The 18,416-nt window shown below is 39.2% G+C and overlaps 1 protein-coding gene across 2 annotated transcripts; it reads left to right on the plus strand.

The window, feature by feature from the left end:
* Positions 1-4,484: 4,484 nt before the first annotated feature.
* Positions 4,485-16,296, plus strand: LOC149036271 (glutathione hydrolase 1 proenzyme-like). 2 transcript variants are annotated; one of them, XM_089190763.1, is made up of 9 exons: positions 4,485-5,674; positions 7,209-7,314; positions 9,425-9,825; positions 11,434-11,635; positions 12,661-12,965; positions 13,384-13,520; positions 14,435-14,625; positions 15,014-15,254; positions 15,568-16,296. In XM_089190763.1, the coding sequence occupies exons 2-9, from the start codon at positions 7,244-7,246 to the stop codon at positions 15,838-15,840; spliced, it is 1,821 nt and encodes a 606-aa protein (XP_089046889.1). In that variant the 5' UTR covers positions 4,485-5,674; positions 7,209-7,243; the 3' UTR covers positions 15,841-16,296. The 2 variants fall into 2 exon arrangements, with proteins under 2 accessions (XP_089046889.1, XP_089046890.1); XM_089190764.1 differs by lacking the exon at positions 7,209-7,314.
* Positions 16,297-18,416: the final 2,120 nt, after the last annotated feature.

Consider the following 18,416-nt stretch of genomic DNA (forward strand, 5'->3'; position numbering starts at 1 on the left):
GCACGAACGAGTAGAATTGTTTTGCTTCGGTACCACGTACATGCTATAGATTTAATGGAATAAACGAGGTCACATGGTACTGGTAGTGATTTGTTCGCCGTGGTGCAGGTGATTTCTAGGGAACCGGGAGGAAATTTGTATGCTAAGTTTGACCCGAGAAAGAATGGTGCGCCTACGGGAGAAAAGGGATTTTGTCATTCATTCATTCGTCAGTTTACTCGGCTGATCTTAACTCGCTTTATAACGCTTTATTGCATCAAAACGGCATTTTTGTAACTGTTTTTATAACAGTCACTGTTATTTAAAACAGCGATTAACATGAACAATTCCTGCCTCAACAGACTTTCATATATTCACAGCTGTTCAACAGACAATGTTGTTAAGGCGCTACTCTACACTGCAGAGGCATATCACACCCACGGCCCCATACGGCATGTGGTATAAGGGATTCAGATGAAGGCGATCGACAGTGGCGAGTTTAACACACCGCTATTAACTTATGACCTGTGGGCGTCTATGATCGAAGACAGGGGAGATGGAAATAAGGAGTACACATACCGTGCTTGAACAAGATGGGTAAATACCTGTCGAGAATCTTCAACGCGATGCGATTGGTCCGTGTCCGCTTGCCATCTAGAAGCAGTCAGGGATTGTTAGCCTTTGGTACAACAGACGAACTGGTCGTAGAACCTAAAAGTTTGACAAATTTTGGAAAAATTCCAGTGTACTGGAATGGTGAACGTAGCAGCTGAGGCACTCGCCGCTAACCAGCATCTCTCCAAGTGCATGTTGTATGACAAAAATCAACAACGTAGTGGAGGCCTACAATGCAAGGCAGGCAGCTCTTGTGACCAACAAGGACGGAGATGTCATGGCTTAACAGAGATCTTTTCCCAATAAAGCCAATACATTGATATTGTCAATCGGACAGATGGAAAGAATTCAGGAAATCATCAAGAGACTACTCGCATTAATCAATTATACATCCAAATTGTAACAAATATTTAATCAGAGAGGAGAATTTACAACTGATCATATGTAAGATAAGTGGTTATCATACACCACCAAAACAGTATAGCGACACTGTTATAGTTAGCCTTTAACTTGCTCACATTTTAAGTATCTACCATCAAAGTTTAGCTCTCTTTATTATCTTAGAGGAGTTAAAGAAATATAAATGCCAAAATACACCCTTGAATCTGGAACAATTTTTCCTTAGTTACGAATTCCTTTCTCGTTTTTGATTGTAAAACGACTTTTGTCTAAACTTAATTCAAACGTAACTTAAGCGAATATGGACGGCTAGAATTCAGGAGTGTAAATTGTTCTTTGTCAACTTAATTTAACCGCATTTATTCGAAAAAAAAATGAAAAAAAAGCTTACAAAGCCAACTATCGTATTAAACGCTTTAATTTGATTACTCCTATGGATTATTTCTCAGGAAAACTGTTTACACAAGTAATTTGTGAGAAACATTTGCATCTTGAAACAAAGAACTGTTGCAACCAATCAAGTGATAAGTTGTTTCTGGTCATTAAATTGAACTTATTCTTGAACCCAGATCCCACGAGTGAGTCTGGCCGAGGGAGATTCGGATAGGAGTTTAAGATGTCTGTTAAGTCGAGTGGTGCGCAAATAGGATTGAAACTGTCTTTGACAAAAGAATCCTCAGTCAGATTAATGAGCATAGAGAGGCCGCTGAGAGAATAACTCAAAACAGTGGTCATAAATTCTATCGTCGATCTTCTTCGAAAACCAGATTCAGGTTGTCCGTGGAAAATCACGTGGGATGTCGATGGTTTCAATTCAGGGAGTTCCATTGATCCATTCCACTGATTCTCAGTTAAAAGAACAAAAGGAAAGAAACTGAAAGTATTCGCCATAGGTTTTAAAGAGCTCGCATAATTCGTTAATTATTACTTAAAAATTACTCGGCAAATTTTTGACATGCTTCTTCTTGACCTAACCTGGTTTAGGGTTTAGAAATCAACTGACTCTCAACTGGGTCATGAAAAATTTTAATCATTACAGTCTATTAGATGAGCCCCTTTTTTTCTCGTTCTTAGTTGTGCAACCTAAGACGACGTACACATGTGAGACACTTTGTAAACAGTAAAGCGCCTTTGTTTCATTGGGTAAGATTACTCTTACGGTAATTGTGAGGCCTTTGGAAACAAAAATGAAAATGAAAATCGAAAGAAAAGATTAACCACATCGCTCTATTGAGGAAAAACATCTAATCAGCCAGCAGTGTCTGGTAGCGACTTCATCAATTTACCGATGACATGTTTTGAAATCATTAGTAATTAAACCTATACGGTTGTTGCAAGATCTTTTTTATCTGTCAGTCTCAGAACTCCTTTGCGCTTTGAGGCTTCATTTAACTTTTGAAAAAGATAGATATTGGTACTAGCGTCGTATTTTGATTCACTGCCCCTCTAGGAGTGCGTCAAATCACAAGGTAAGTACAAGCTTTTGAGCCAAAGTAAATAACATTTTAATGGACACTGATAATTTCAAAAAGGAGACTAAACTGGAAAGTCTAGAGGAGGTAAAGAATAAAATCGTGGGCTAGAGGAAATATATGTTACAGAATGTTTCGAACTTTTCAGGATTGTTAATCAAACTTAAATATTGTGAACTTCATCGAATCCTTAGTCACCTTAGTTTAGAAACGCCCCTGTTGGTTTCTTATTGTGAATAACAAGAACGAAGATTACCCTGTACCGTGTAAAACAAGAAAATTTGATAAACTAATTTTTCCCTCAGTTTTCCAAAAATCTCTTTAAATGTTATGAATGCCAAGAATACGTAAACTTTATTAAGTTCCATAGGGTTTTTTGACCGCGCGCGATCTGGGTGTGAACATAGCGCGAGCTTTATAAGTGTCAATGTGCAAAACAAACATGGTGGCTCGATACATAGCACGATTGTTATCTAAAAGGTGTGTTAAAAACAGTTTAACTCAATACATTTTTTCTGCGATAGAATCTGGTGTTTCCAGCAACTGCACCTGTAATATTCATAAACCTTCTACGTCTAAAAAAGAGGTCAACCGCAAGACTGCCAAAAGGCGATAGATTGGAAAGTTTACGCATGCTCAGATGTGGATCTCGGCGAAGTCCTATTCCATTACGTAATGTTCTGCGATAAAGGAAATACTAATCTTTCGAGGAAGATTTATTGCGTTTCCTTCGGTGGGATTTCTTAAGATTTGCTGGACCGTAAACATATTTGTCCCTTCCTAGTACTTGCCGATAAAAAAAAAATCATAAGACCAAATCTGAGAAACACGAAGAAAACACAAAATTGTAAATAGGCAGGAAATTGCCTTTATAATCCCTACTTTTTTCAACTTTTAAATGATCGGCAGGACAAATTTCGCAAATTGTGAGAATTTTGAGAGATTTCACCTTGGCAAATTGGAGAAAATCAAAGGCAAAGCCAAATTATCACTGACAATCGCCCTCCCTTCGTGGAGCCTTACCATAATAACGAAAATCGTTTTGTAATATTTACTACAGCAAACGATAGTCTGAACCTTGCTCATCGCCCTTTAATGGCTTTTAGTGACCTTGAAAAGTGAAAACATAAAATTTTCCAGAAAAACATTACGCTGGCGTGCGCGCCAACATTGAGCAAAAACCCTATGGAGCCACCTGAAAACAATAGGTGTCGTAAAAAATCGTGAGCCAGAAAATATTGCCTTTTAGGACTTCATTAAAATTTAATGGATGATACTTTTTCTTTTAGATTTTCTAGTCTATTTAGGCAAATACCTTGGAAAAAATTGAATAAAATGAAAAGGTTATCCACATCGCTCTGTTCCCGAAAAAGCTTCTTATCATTCTTATCAGCCAGCAGTGTCTGGTAGCGACTGTAATACTTTTAAATTCAAATTCAAATTCAAAATCCGAAAAGAGCGTACAAGCGACACCTGAAATGTTTGAAGCTTTTAAGTTTTATTATCGATACCTGAAATGTTAGAAACACTCTGTTACATATATACCTCCTCTAATTCACCAATTTTTTTTTATCTCCTCTCGACTTTTCAGTTGAGTCTATTTTTTATAAACTATCCGCTTCAATTAAAGAAATATACATTTTTATCTGAAATTTCTTGCCTCACGTTTTTATTTGATTTACTCCTCGAAGGGCAGAGAGCTAAAGCAAAACAAGACCCAACTATAGTCATTGTGCACGCTTTTCGGAAGTTGAATGAAAGCAGCACAAAGCACAAAGGACTTCTGAGATTTACAGCTAAAACTAGTCTTACCGCAAGCGTAGGAACGTTTAATTACTAATGATTTCAAAACGTGTCATTGGTAAAATTAATGCAGTCGCTACCTGACACTGCTGGCTGGTAAGAAGCTTTTTCGGGTACAGAGCGATGTGGATAACCTATCCATTTTATTCATTTTTTTCCCAAGGTGTTTGCCAACAATACACCTTGGAAATATAAAGTAATAATTTATTTCTCAACGGTTTTTAGCAGACTACAAATCGAAAAGAAAAATATTATCCATTAAATTTTAACGAAGTCCTAAAAGGTAATATTTTTGGCGCACGTTCTAAGAAGTTGGAATTTTGCGCTGAACCGAGATGAAAAGTTATATATTTCAGGTCAATGCGGTAACGTCAAAGTAAGTGTCAAACAAAAAAAAGATTGCAGTAAAAAAAACAAAAAAAACATTAAAAACACAAACTTTATGTGTTTTGTTCTCATGTAGGGCTGATCTACATACGCGAAGCAAAACAAAACCCTCGAACTAGAATTTTGTGAAAAGACGAGCTCGGCAATTCGTGCTATTTTTGATAATCGCTGTCGTTAAAAACTGGCGTTTGAGCGCTGAAGGGATTTTCGCTTCGAAAAAATTTTTTTGCTATATTTGAAAAAACCAAGGTGGTCTCGATTACTTTAGACTTAGATAGATTCCTGGGCAAAATTTGAAAGAAATGGATTTTTCGACCCGAAACGCACCGAACCGCTTCGTAGAGAGACTGCGTCTCAGTTAAAAGGCACTTCATTCAAATGAATCTTTGTTGGTGCTCAGAGTACCAGCAAACCCTCATTGTGTAACGGAATCTGAAATCAATTGACAGACCAATTTTTAGCCTTGCCTTTCCATTCAAGCAATTGGCTTTTTTCTCTCGTTTTTAATTTTTTTTTTGTCACTGCTGAACATAATTTCGAGCCCACTATAGGACTTTTAACTCATTATCGCGTGAAGTGTTGATCTGATAAGCAACCCTACAAGCAGTTATGTCAAGTCTTGACGATGCATTAAACTTGTGGCTTCATTTGTCGGGTGGGAATTTTTTTCATACAAAGAATCACTATTAAAGGACGATCAGCATTGACAGACACTGGGCAAAAATCAGTTGTTACCTTATTTTTAAGATGTAATCAAAGTTTTTAATTAGAGTGTTTCTGTTTTTTCGTTTTTTTGAGGAAGTATCTGATCATTTGACCAGCCAAGAATGCATGGTAGTTTTCTGTGTTCATATTACTAATGACGTATTTTGAAATCATTTCTTAAACATCACTAAGCTTGTGGCAAGGTCAACTAGAGGCAATAATTATTTGCCCGGTCTTAGTTCATTTGGAAGTTTCACTTGGCTATCAGAGCGCACTGAAACTTGGAAGTCAAAAGGCAACTGCTCTAATTTGAGGTAAGTAAAATACTTTCAAAGTACACACACTACGTTTCCGTACAACAAAAGCAAGGGTACAATGTTTTAAAAAGTATGACTCCTTTACTGCTGGAATTTGGTCTATTTTGAATCATATTCTTTAATGGTTTTAGTTTTTTAGCTTTTCCAACACCTTGTTCAAATCAAAACACAATGAAAGCCAGGGATCTTCAAGTCCATTTAAAAAAGAAGAAAACGTTGTTTCGAAAAAAAGAACTTCCTGAGTGGATGACTGAGATTGATTGGAAATTGAACTTATATCGTATAAATCCTTCATTTTGTTTCTTCAAACACAGTGTTTCAACATGGGCTTTGTCACTGACCCCCGGTTACTTCAGAAAACCTTATTTCCTGACATTTTGAGGATAAAATCAAAATTATCTCAATTCAAAGCGGCAGTAGAAAGAACGCCTGTAGAAGTACTCACAATTTCACAATTGGAGTAACTCATAGACAGCTGAAGTTCACAAAAACGTCTCTGTTGTTATTTATCGCCTGGTGGGGGAGGGGTCGGAGGACTTTGGGGGAATCACATGGTTCTCAGGAGGGAAGGGAAGGGAGATCTGTCGTCGCTAGTAGAGTATAAAGGGGGTGTGAGCATAAAAAAGTGACTGCTAATAGGGAGGTTCATGAGAATAACGCAGAGCCCTAAGGGGGGATCAGGAGAATTTCACAACTAGAATCCTACGACCCCCTCCCACTCTGGGATAAATAATGAGCGTTCCTAGCGTATTTATTGTTTATTACGCCATAAAAACATTTTTAACATTGAAGAAACTCTGGCATCCTTGGAATTTTTTCGTGGCATTTATGTACAAAAAAAAAACAAAACAAAACAAATAAACAAACTAAACTAAAAACTAAGAAGAAGGAGGCGGACAAAAATGTAGAAAGGTGCAGTTACTACGCATGCTTCAATTTACGCAACGTTCTACTTTGGTTTTGTATTTACTCTTACAAAGAAAGGAAGTGCCAAGGATTATTTTCTTGAGTGAGTTGTCGCGCATTTTGTTACAATGGTCTTTTGTCCGTGATTGTTTTAGTTACTAAGACGCACTTTAGTTTGCGTGGAGAGTTTACAAAAGAGTGGATGAACGAACCGCTCGACGAATCAAAAAAATGGTTGGTGCCCCTTATGACTCTTATGAAGAAGTGGCCTTATTGGAGGTTCCACCAAACGGTAAAGAAAACTGAAAATATACCTCAAGCTAAACATGTTGTGTTCAGATATCGTGTTTATCAAACTGTTGATATCGTGGTTACTATAGAAAAGCTTGACCTTTTGCCCCCGAAAATTTAAGATGTGCGAAATTTAAACACTTAGAAAAGTTTCAATTTTCATTCAGAAAACACTCGCTCCCTTTGAAATTGGATCTTGGGGAAGAGCTGGGCACGAAAGGTGAACTGAAACATTGTAAGGGATTAGATATTTCGAGTTATCACTACAAGAGCACAAAAAAGATTCATATTCCGAAGCCAACATTTTCCTGAGAGTCGAATTCGACTATCACAGTTCCCTTCAAGATTCAGTTTACCACACGAATAGTGATGGAAGCCGAAGAATCATTAACAGGCAACACGGGTCAAGAAGGCGGGAGGTACACGTGGAAGAGCTTTAAGTGAGTAAAGTTTTCCTCTCTCTGTATAAAGTTGATTTGCAGTTGTTAGTGAACATATGTAACGTTAGCCCAAGTTAAGAAGAGTTTTCGAGAGTTGGTTTACCGCTCTGCACAATTATTAACATTCCGTCATATAAACAGGGAAATATGTCATATTCAAAAAAAGAGCAACTCTGAAAATATTCGCTTCAGAATTCTGTTTTCCGTTTCGATCTTGGAAGAGATATAATTAATTGCTTCTCGGAAATTTGAGTGTAGATCGTAGGTTGTATTTGGAAGACTGGCTATGACAGGCCACTCCAATAATCTATCAATGAACAAACAAAACGTCTGATAAGACATCCGAGACCGAGAAAACGTCACACAGTGATTTTAAGGAACAATCTCAGCTGAAATGTTTAATGGTTCCTATAAAAACAGTAACTTTGTGAATTTATGATGCGAGGTAATACTGGTAAACATTTCAGTGTAACTTATAATTAATTTCGACAAGATCTTCGCCGCAGTTGCAAATATAATGGAACGTATTATAGTGGTATGTTGAAGTGGACGCACAAGAAAATCAATAATATGATGCAGGAAGGAATTATCGTTCTTCGATATACGAGATTGACTGGAACGAGATCTGATGCTGAGCTAAAAAGGCACGATTTTGAAGGCGTGAATTCTAAAGTTTTAGGAGGAAATATGAACTTTGATTTAAGACGGTATAACGATTGGATGTCGCGGTTATTGCAGAAAAATATAACTTTTTAATTTACGTCATCGGATAAGTTTGGTTTCAATTTTGTTGGATTTAACAATGCTGGAATTCGCTATAAAGTTGAAAGGGTCGTTTAAAAAACATTACACGTATATACCTTATAGTTACTTTTTATCATTGTAAATTCTTCACTGAGTTCGCAAACAAACAAAAATTAGCCTTCCGAACTGGATCCCATTTCCCTAGACAATTATACATTAGGGTAAGCCGGAAACTGTGTTGGGTTACCCCCTGACCTGATTGACCTACAGTTTCGTTGAAATTATTTGAGCATAGTCTGGAAAACATCGAGAAATGCTAGCAGCATAACATACTACATTTACTAGCACAGTCTATGAGGGCCTAAACCCGGGTGAAAAACTTCTGGAGAGTTCAACGGACAGGAAGGAAAATTTGTTACTTAGTTACTGATAAGATTTGTGTTTAGGAGGGTTACATCGTCACAGCGGCGAGCAGAAGTAGGGAAATAAGATAGATCACCTCGAACACATTACTTTAGGAAAAAAGCGTGTTTTATCCATCTTTTTATACTCGACAGGACTCAGGCGGAATCGAGAAGGGATCATGATCATTCGTCGCCAACAGAGTATAGAGGGGGGTTGGGAGCTATAGGAAATTGACTGCTGGTAAAAGGGGAGGGGGGGTCATAAGAATATAAAAGAATACAACAAAACGTTGGGGGGGTTAGATAAATGTATGAATGTTATCTTGACCCAACAAATTTCTCAAACCACCTCAGGCGAGTAATAATGGCTGCTCCCTTAGTTCTGAAAGAAAGTTCCCTTTCTTGTAAACTTCCTCCATCGTTTTTCCTTTTATCTCAACTGGTTAATCTTTCCACTCCTTGGATCTGAACTTTAATTCGGCCCAGTGGACAGGAGAAGGGGAAGGGGGGTGGAGGATTTTGGTTGTGTACCTGGTCCTCCATATTGCTCTGTGATTCCCCCCCTCCCCTCCCCTTATTTGTAGTTATTGTGATTTGCAGTCAATGTTCTATATTCCACCCTTTATTCTCTGTTGACGACCACTGACCCCCTCCCTTCCCCCCCGAAAACAATGTCCTCCCTCGCAAAAATCCTCCAATCTTCCTTTCCCCCCCCCCTCCCCCCCATCTCGACAGACGGTAGATAATTACTGGTCCCTAAGGAAAGGAAGCTAAAGATGGACTCAGTAACCTGTCAACAGAAATAGTTAAATTAAAGATTTTACGTTGCAACTTTAACTGGGATTTCAGGGATCTATTTTTACATCATGTTTAGCTGCAAAAGTAATTCTTATTCTTACCCAAATAATTTAAAAGATCCTGAAAGAGTCAAAAACTGACCTGAAAGTGTTTTATTTTTTAAGGGACTGGGCATGCAGTAAGTGTGGTAAAATAACAATCGGCGTCATAGCAGCATTGTGTATAACAGGTCTCGTAGTTGGGCTCGTTTGTCATTTCGTACTTCTTCGCGATAAATCATTTGGCGGACCCTATAAGAGAGAAGCTGTTGCCACGGATACAAAGCAGTGCTCCAAAATAGGAAAAAACATCCTAGACGCAAACGGCTCGGCGGTGGATGCTGCCATCGCCGCCGTGTTCTGTTTGGGTGTAATCAGCATGCACTCATCAGGGATAGGAGGTGGAGGAGTGATGTTAGTGTACAATCAAACATTGAAGAAAGCCACAGTCATCGAATTCAGAGAAACTGCCCCAGCTACAGCTTACTGGAATATGTTCAAGGATAGGGAGGAAAAAGCCAGGAAAGGTCTGTTCTTTTGCTTTTGCATGATTTTGTTGTGAATCCATATATACAATTACTCACCGAGGTGGAGGTGAAAAACTGTTTCAGTATATACCACACAGATTTAAAAAAATTGGCTAAAAATATACCAAAATATGTTCGGAAGTTAAACTCTTGACCCGAGATTTTTTTCTCTTGGGCTGCGTGGAGGTGAATAGTACTTGCTATTCACTTTCGGGCCAGCCAATGAGCGCGCGCGTAAAACTTTGTTCACTTTTGGTATATACTACTTTTTTAATTATTGCTTATTCCGCTTTAATAGATTAATTCACATGTTCCCCAATTCAGTTTATTATGAATTTGGATATAACGTGCGCGGTCATTGGTTGAAAGAGCGTGCTCTATGAGAGTATAGAGCATAGAGCTGATCTAAAGCTGTCACGCCATCTTCCAAATTGTACTATGTCTGACCTTTTCCGGAACTTTTCCCTAGTCTTTTTTTCTATACTTGAAAGTGAAATTTCGGAATAGGCAAGTCGGCAAATAGCATTAGAACAACCAAAAAAAAGGTTTGTAAACATGCCAAGCGCCATAATCGACATTATTATTACGTTAGCAGAGACAAAAATCTTCAAAGAGAAAACGAAATGGACTGCAGTCCGAGTTTTGAAGGTTTTCACACTCAGTTAGATTGCAAGCTTACGAACGATAATAAAAATCAAACACAGCTAACACTCGTGTGGTTTATATGGTTTCGTGTTAAAAAAAAAGAACAACAAAACAGGAATGATGGAAAAATATACCCAAAGTGGCATAACTGTTAAATTCATACTAATCATGACGGAGTCAGAGCGATCATGCTGAGATCCAACGCAGCTAGCTCATCATGGCGATCTCCGGTCATCGCAGTGAAGCAAGCCTCAGAAATTACATTAGCCGCCCTTCGAGTGAACAACTAAGAGCTTGCTAAGATGTCCTTTCCGATGCGTTGAGTGGAAGACCACACCAGTCACTTCAGCCGAGTGTTGCGGCTCTGTCATTCCCAGCAATCTTCATGTTCTGGTGTTTCTGCTGTCGTTCATTCATAAAACACTCGCCTTGAGCAGTTTGTTTTCTAATTGTCATGCAAAAAAAACTTGCGTGTTTTTATGAGCCACAATTCGGCTAGATTTCACTGAACTTTTTACCACCACATTCTGTATTAGAGACCAAAAAACTTCAAGCAAAAGTGTCAGATTCGAGCAGCCGAATAGAAGTTCAAAGTAGTGCTCAATAAGTGAGAAGTGGGAAGAAACACTCGACTACGTCTCGTGTTTCTCCCTACACTTCCTTTGTGCTCTGACCGCTTCCTGCGTGCTTTACAACAGAGCAGAGAACAGTCAAGGCTTCTCTATTTGTTAAATATCTCAAAGTTGCTAATTAAACAAAGCAAAGTTTTGGACTTCATGGCAATACTTTAAATCTTGCAAGAAAATAGGCGTGTTAAACTAAGTGTTTAAATACCTCGTCTGTTATGTTTATTAATGTCTTACTAGGAAAATACCCTCACTACACAGACAGCACCAACGAATTGACGAACTATATTTTTAAGAAAACCCGCAAAAACGCTAGCCTAACAAGCTTCAAATTCAGGTGGTCTGTCTATCGCTGTTCCCGGCGAGGTGCGCGGTCAGTTCCAGGCTTGGCAACTATATGGTCGGTTACCATGGAAACAACTTGTTCAACCCGCCATCGATTTGGCTAAAGATGGGTTTAAAGTATCAAAGGCATTGGATGATGTACTAAAAACGACAGAAAACATCACTGAAGAAATTAGAAATGACCCAGGCTTAAGGTGAGAAATATTCATAACTGCTATGTGACAAAGACAATTTGTAAATACGAAAACGGTGGATAGTGTTAAAGGCGCACTCTGATTGGCTACTCAAACTCTAAATATGCTTTACTATTCACCTTCAAGCATGTTCCCGAAAATGTTGTAAGCGTTGTAGGAATAAGTAATTTAAAATCATCTTTTTGTGCTATATTATCTCAAGCAACCATGTATTATTTTGTTTATCGTGTAAACACAATAGCCCTTCACTGACAGGAAAAGTCAACTACTTAACGAATGAAAATAAAAGGATCGACAGTCCCCAAATAAAAATTGTAAAGTGCGTAGGCGCTAAGGTTCAAGATGAAAAATATGTTGAATCATTAGTATTACAAAAACAACAACGGGCGTAATTTCCAATATAAAAAAATTCTTAGTTATTGACTTTGTCCTTACCGACAGAAGAAATCTTTCAGGTACACGGCCAAAGCGGCGTGTGGCAAATCTTTCAGTTGTCGCTTTTCGTTCTTAGCCGCGAGAAATGCCATTACCAAAGCCACTGAATACGCCGGTAACTTTCTCGTATTTTGATTTTCTTCCCATTCTAGGAAATTTTGAACGTCACTGTCGGTAAGCGATACGAATTTTTTAGTTTTTTTATCGGTCAAAATCCGAGAAAATTCCGAAAAACAACCACAGATTGAGAATTGTAAAGGCCTTGCTGTTCATTCATCAAACTGACCGAGTGGCGCGAAAGGCGAGTGAAAAAATATCGTATTATTTCACGTGAGTTGTTACGGCTTTTCTCAGTGCTGGAAATCCTTGTATAACATTATAGTTTATGTGATAATGAACAAATTTTCACCTCAGTGGCAGTGGCTGGTGGCGGATATTTACCACCACTAGCTACCTCCCCTTCGGTGAACAGTAGTTTGATACCAGAGAAGTCTTCTATGCGAAGATTATTCCCTCAGAGCGACCGATCTTTGTTCACATGCAGCTGGATAATGTGATAATTTACGTCATTGAGTTTTAAATTTTTTCAGTGAACTGCTCCTGGTTGATAATAAAAGGCTTGTTAAGAAAGGAGACGTCATTAAGAATGAAAAGTACGCAACGACCCTGGAAAGAGTGCGTGACGATCCAGAATCTTTTTACAATGGAACACTTGCCAGAGACATTATTCGTGATTTGAAGAAAGTCAACGGGAAGGTGACTGACAATGATTTAAGAGATTACAGGCCGATCACCAGAGAGCCATACCAGGGAGAACTCTCGGGCATGAAAATGTACCTGACCCCACCCCCAGCAGGTGGCGCCGTGCTAGGGCTCATCTTGAACATTTTGCAAGGTAGGAGTTCTCGTCACTGTGATCAATATAGCACATATGGCACATATAGCTCCCCTTCCTTGTGCACACACTCCTCTTCACGCTCAAAAAACAAAAAGAGACTAGTCCTTTATTATCGCCTGGAAGGGAGGGGGGGGGGAATTGTGTGGAGGATTTTTATTGCGTCACGATGAAATTTACCTGCTGATCGCCCAGTAGCATTCTTAGGATCACCACACCGGCGTCCCCCCTTTTAAGGTCTGGTGCGGCATGTTTGTTAGGTATTTCTTGTTGGAGCGTGTTATGTTTGAATTCGCTGACAAAGTCATTTTAATTAGACGAAACCGGTGGGAATTAAAAAGAAAGATGAGTCGCCAACATTGTTTGTTGCGTACTACTCAGAGAAGTGTCATTTTTTTTCTTTTTGTTTTTAATGTAGGATACAATATGACGTCGTCAGCCTTTAAAGACAAGAAATCCTCTGTGCTTACGTATCACCGAATCATTGAAGCCTTTAAGTTCAGTTATGCATGGCGCAGTCTGCTTGGAGATCCAAAGTTCAATTCAAACATCCGGGTAGGTGGAAATAATTCAGTGTAAACAAATTAAGTCAGTTTTATTACATTTTCTGTAAGGATATACTATCAGAAGGCTCTAATAGACAAACTGTGCTTGCATAATTTTGGCATAATTTGAAAAACGAGCATAATTTTTGCTTTTTTGAGAAAGCAACTGCTAGCATAATCAGCATCTTTTCTGTATTTTTCGACGAGAGCATTACTAGATTCACAGCTGCATTTTTTTGCACGATTTATTATTTTCAAGTTCGGCCAATGGTTCAGTCTATTTCCAATTTTGCAACGTCTGCGGAGAAGAAAACAATCGCAGTACTTAGTAATTTGTCGTCTAAAGGACTGGGCACGCCGGAAGTGAAAAATGCGTCTGTCCTAGTTTCCGCTTTCACAGGCAACAAAATCACGGGCGTCGATGACGTTGCCAGCCCTTAGCGATCACACAAGATAGTTGTCTCTTTATTGGAGTTCGAATTGCGTACAAAGACACTCAAAAGAAACCAACTTCAAATTGAAAAATATATTTAAATTTGCTTCATTTTGTTGCGATAGGGCGCATTTTACCTTCATGCAAGACTGAGTGAACGCTATTTTAAAACGAGCCATTCAAAGGGCGAATGGAAAAACAAGAATTCAAAAAAGCCAACGATAACTGTTAACGCATATGGCCGACCCCATGAGGAAAAACGAGGGTGACCAAACCTGATTACATTTTGTCCGGGGACAATGAGGTTCTTCCTTGATTAAGTTTTGCGTTAAGTTGGTCGAGGAAGTGGCGGCACCTTTAGAAGTATTCTTAGATCGTAGCGAGGCAATCGGCAGCAATCGCGGATTGTATAATTCAAAATTCGCATGACAAAGTTGAGTCTGATCAACAAAATATTAGCTGAATGTTATGAAAATTTGCTGATATTTCAGAAAAGAGCATTACAGATGCTGGATCCAAAAACAGGCAATCGCCTACGTAACAAAATACGAGATGACAAGACCCACAAAGATGTAAGGTATTACGCGGATTTCTTTTCGAATGCTGATTACGGTACTACCCACGTGGCTGTTCTGGCCCCAGATGGAGACGCAGTTTCCGTGACATCTTCTATCAACAAGAGGTGAGTTTAGAACTAATCAATATAGGATGAACGGCTTAAACCTGAGCCTGCTTAGCTGGTAGTTTTGTGTTTGCTTGGAAGTCAGGGTGAAGGAGGTACAAAAATGAGCAGGGGAGCCACAAGGGGCCTAGGATGAAAATTATGTGGGAGTTGAGGCCGGATTCTTTCCTTTTACGCTAAAAGCTTAATTTTGTTTTCAAAATTAAACCTCAATTAAATTGCCGCAAAATTTTTTATAACAGCAATAAATTTTGACACAAGATACTAACTCCATCTTTTTATCGCATCGAGGCAGCTCATAAATGTTCATGAAGTACGGACGCAAAAAGAGAGGGGGAACTGAGTAGTAAGTCCTATGACCACGCATTATTTGTGTGTTTAATAATAGGTTCGGTGCTAAATATCGATCCACTACCACAGGGATCATTTACAACAATGAGATGGCAGATTTTGATATTTATGGTCAAGACAAAGTGAATGACATTTCTCCTTCACCATTCAACTTTCCTGGGCCAGGCAAGCGACCGTTCTCCTCCACGTGTCCCACCATTTTAACTGATAACGACGGAGTTGTGCGACTTGTAATCGGTGCTTCTGGCGGGAAAATGATAACCACTGCTGTGTCACAAGTACGTCTAATCATTTCATTCTAAGTTCCTCGGCTCTAAAGATTTTATAGCTAAGCTAATAAGCATTTTGTGGGCTGTATATACCCCATCGGGGGCGTAACCATGATGTTACCCCCCCCCCCCCACCACCGGCTACGTCCTTGCTCGTGCTTTACTCTTTGCTCAGAGAGCTAACAAAAGCTTAGAAACACACTAATTTTTCAGTGGGTCGAAGTGTGTACAAAATCCGTCCCCCTTCTCCAAGGCGGATTCACACTGCCTCTGTGGTACATATTGATACCAAGGAGGCTTGCAATTATTTTTGCACCTGCAGGTCTTAATGAACAAACTCTGGTTTGGAGATGACTTGTCTAAGGCGGTAAACAAACCCCGATTGTACTCACAACTGGTGCCTGATCAGAGGGTATTTTATGAAAACAATAAGGACTATCGCATTGACAAGTACGTAATAAAAGGCTTAGCACAAAGAGGTCACAACGTCACTGGCTGTGATTTGTTTGCTGTGGTGCAGGCGATTTCTAAGGAACCTATGGGAATATATGCCAAGTCTGACCCGAGAAAGCATGGTGAACCCGCGGGTCAATAGAAGTACGGTCCCGAGACACTTGCCCAATCAAAACTCGCTTTTAAACGCTATCCAGTGTAGTAACACCTTATTTTCCATAGATGAGCAGAAAATGCTATGAGGCTTAGAGTTATTGAATGATGACGCTTCACAAGGATAGAAGATACATTTTCCTTCCCTTTTCTACAGCAGTTCTCCGGCATCTTTTGTCGAAATTATAGCGTTTATTGTTAGAATTTGAAAACGATTTATGATCCTTGTTGATAAGATCCTTTGATATCGTTCTCTGATTTAAGGTGCGTTAAATGAAATAGACAGAAGCGTTGAATTCATCCGTCATTTTTCGCTGATTTAATTTCCTTAGAATTTTCATTTAATTATGTTCGACTCAGCTCAGCATGGACGAGTAGAATTGCTTTGCTTAGATACCACATACACGCTATAGATTTAATATAATAAAACGAGGTCACAACGTCACTGGCAGTGATTTTTTCGCCGTGGTGCAGGCAATTTTTTAGGGAATAGGAACGAAATTTATATGACAAGTCTGACCTGAGAAAGCATGGTGCGCCCGCGGAAGAAAAGGAATTTTGTCCCGATACATTCGTCTGTTTATTCGGCTGATCTTAACTCGCTTTAAAACGCTATATTGCATGAAAACGGCATTTTTGCAATTGTTTATAGACCACAGTCATTTTCATTGAAAAAAGAGATGCTTATTGGCCCAATTAACTGGATAACTGAACAATTTTTAAATGGATAAGTGTTAGCAAAACAAACTTCGTATTGCTTCGAATATAAATAGCCATATCGAGATTATTTCTAGACTCCACCAGTATCTCTGCAAAACACAGCGATTCAAGGAAACATTTCTACTAACATTACCACTGCTTGTAGCTAGTAGGTAAAACTTCAGCAATTGCTAAAGGTAAATATTATATGCACTTAATGTATGGTCCTGAGGGAAACAGTTCGTTTGTTTTCCCTCGAGTCCTGATGTTTCCCGAGAGGAAGTCCAGGGAAACATCAGGACTCGAGGAAGAAGAAAACTAACTAGTTTCCTGAGGGACCATACATTAAGTGCTTTGTTATATATTTAGACTTTCTCTTAAACAATCACATGGCAAAAACAAACAAACGCACTGTTGTATTCGGCACGCGGGCAATAAATGCGCAATTGTATCCCGGTCGGGAGACATTTCAACTTGATCAGGGGCACGTGACCAAGAATCAACCAATCACATTGCTCATTTTATTGAGTGAAACCCTAAGGAATTACAATATTTCATGTTCCTCTCAGTAAAGGCTGATGAGATTGCACCTCATGTAGCTAACCACAGAATGCAATACACATCACGGAGAGTAGCACCGAGAGTAGGTTTGATTACAGAATGGCTTATCTTGAAATCAAACAACATAATACAGAAGCAGACAAACTCTTCAAGATTAATACGTTCCATGCATTTTTGAGAAGTCTGCGCAGAAGAGAGAGTTAGTTGATCCAATACTAAATTCCCTGAGCTAACATTATAAGAATTGTATGGTTGACAGTAAGGAGAATAACAGATTTGATCTGGGAGTTTAAGGGTTAAATTATTATAAATTCTTCAATCGCCAACAAAAAAAAAATTAGCCTTGCAAATTGGATCCCATTTCCCAAGGCAGCTACATACTAGAGAAAGCCGGAAACTGTGTTGGGTTACCCCCTAACCTGAATGATTATGTCCTACAGTCTCGTTGAAATTATTTGAACATAGTTTGGAAAACATCGAGAATGCTAGCTGCATAGTATACTATATTTACTAACACAGTCTATAAGAGCCTAAACCCGGATGAAACGCTTCTGGAGAGTTCAACGGAAAGGAAGAAAAATTTGTTACTTATTTGCTAGCGACTGATGAGATTGTGTTTGGGAGGGTCACATCATCACAGCGGCGGGCAGTTTAAGAAAAGATCGCATCTCATCCGCCTTCTCATATTCGACAGAACTCAGGAGGAACCGAGAAGGGATCATGATCAGTCGTCACCAACAGAGTATAGGGGGGAAACTATAGGAAATTGACTGCCAGTAATGGGGAAGGAGGGGAGGGGGGTCATAAGAACACAACAGAGCGCTAGGTGGGGGAGGATCAGCTAAATATTATCTTGATGCAACAAATTCCTTCAGCCGCCCCAGGGTAAAATAATGGCTGCTCCCTTCTTTCTGAAAATAAAGTTGCCTTTCTTCTAAACCTCCACCATCGTTTATCCTTATACCTCAACTGGTTAACCTTTCCTCTCCTTGGATCTGTACTTTAATCCGGCCAAGTGGAGACCTGCCCTACGTGTAGCCGCACCCTCCCCCTCCTCCAGGTGAAACGGAGGGGGAGGGTGTGGCTACACGTAGGCTAATGGAGCCCATGCATTTCTTTTTTGCCCGTCTATGAGAGTTAGTAGTGATGTAGAGACAATGTACCCGATATGAAAGTTTTCTTGTTCTCATTGATTTTCTGCCATCCAGTGTTACAGTTTTGTCGATAATGCAAAATTTTTTTCTCTCTTGGAGAGGGTTCAATAACGGACCAGTCGACGTCATTATTTATTGCCTGAGGCTTATG

Source organism: Pocillopora damicornis, chromosome 12, assembly GCF_964200805.1.
Source record: "Pocillopora damicornis chromosome 12, jaPocDami1.2, whole genome shotgun sequence".
Classification (NCBI taxonomy): domain Eukaryota; kingdom Metazoa; phylum Cnidaria; class Anthozoa; order Scleractinia; family Pocilloporidae; genus Pocillopora; species Pocillopora damicornis.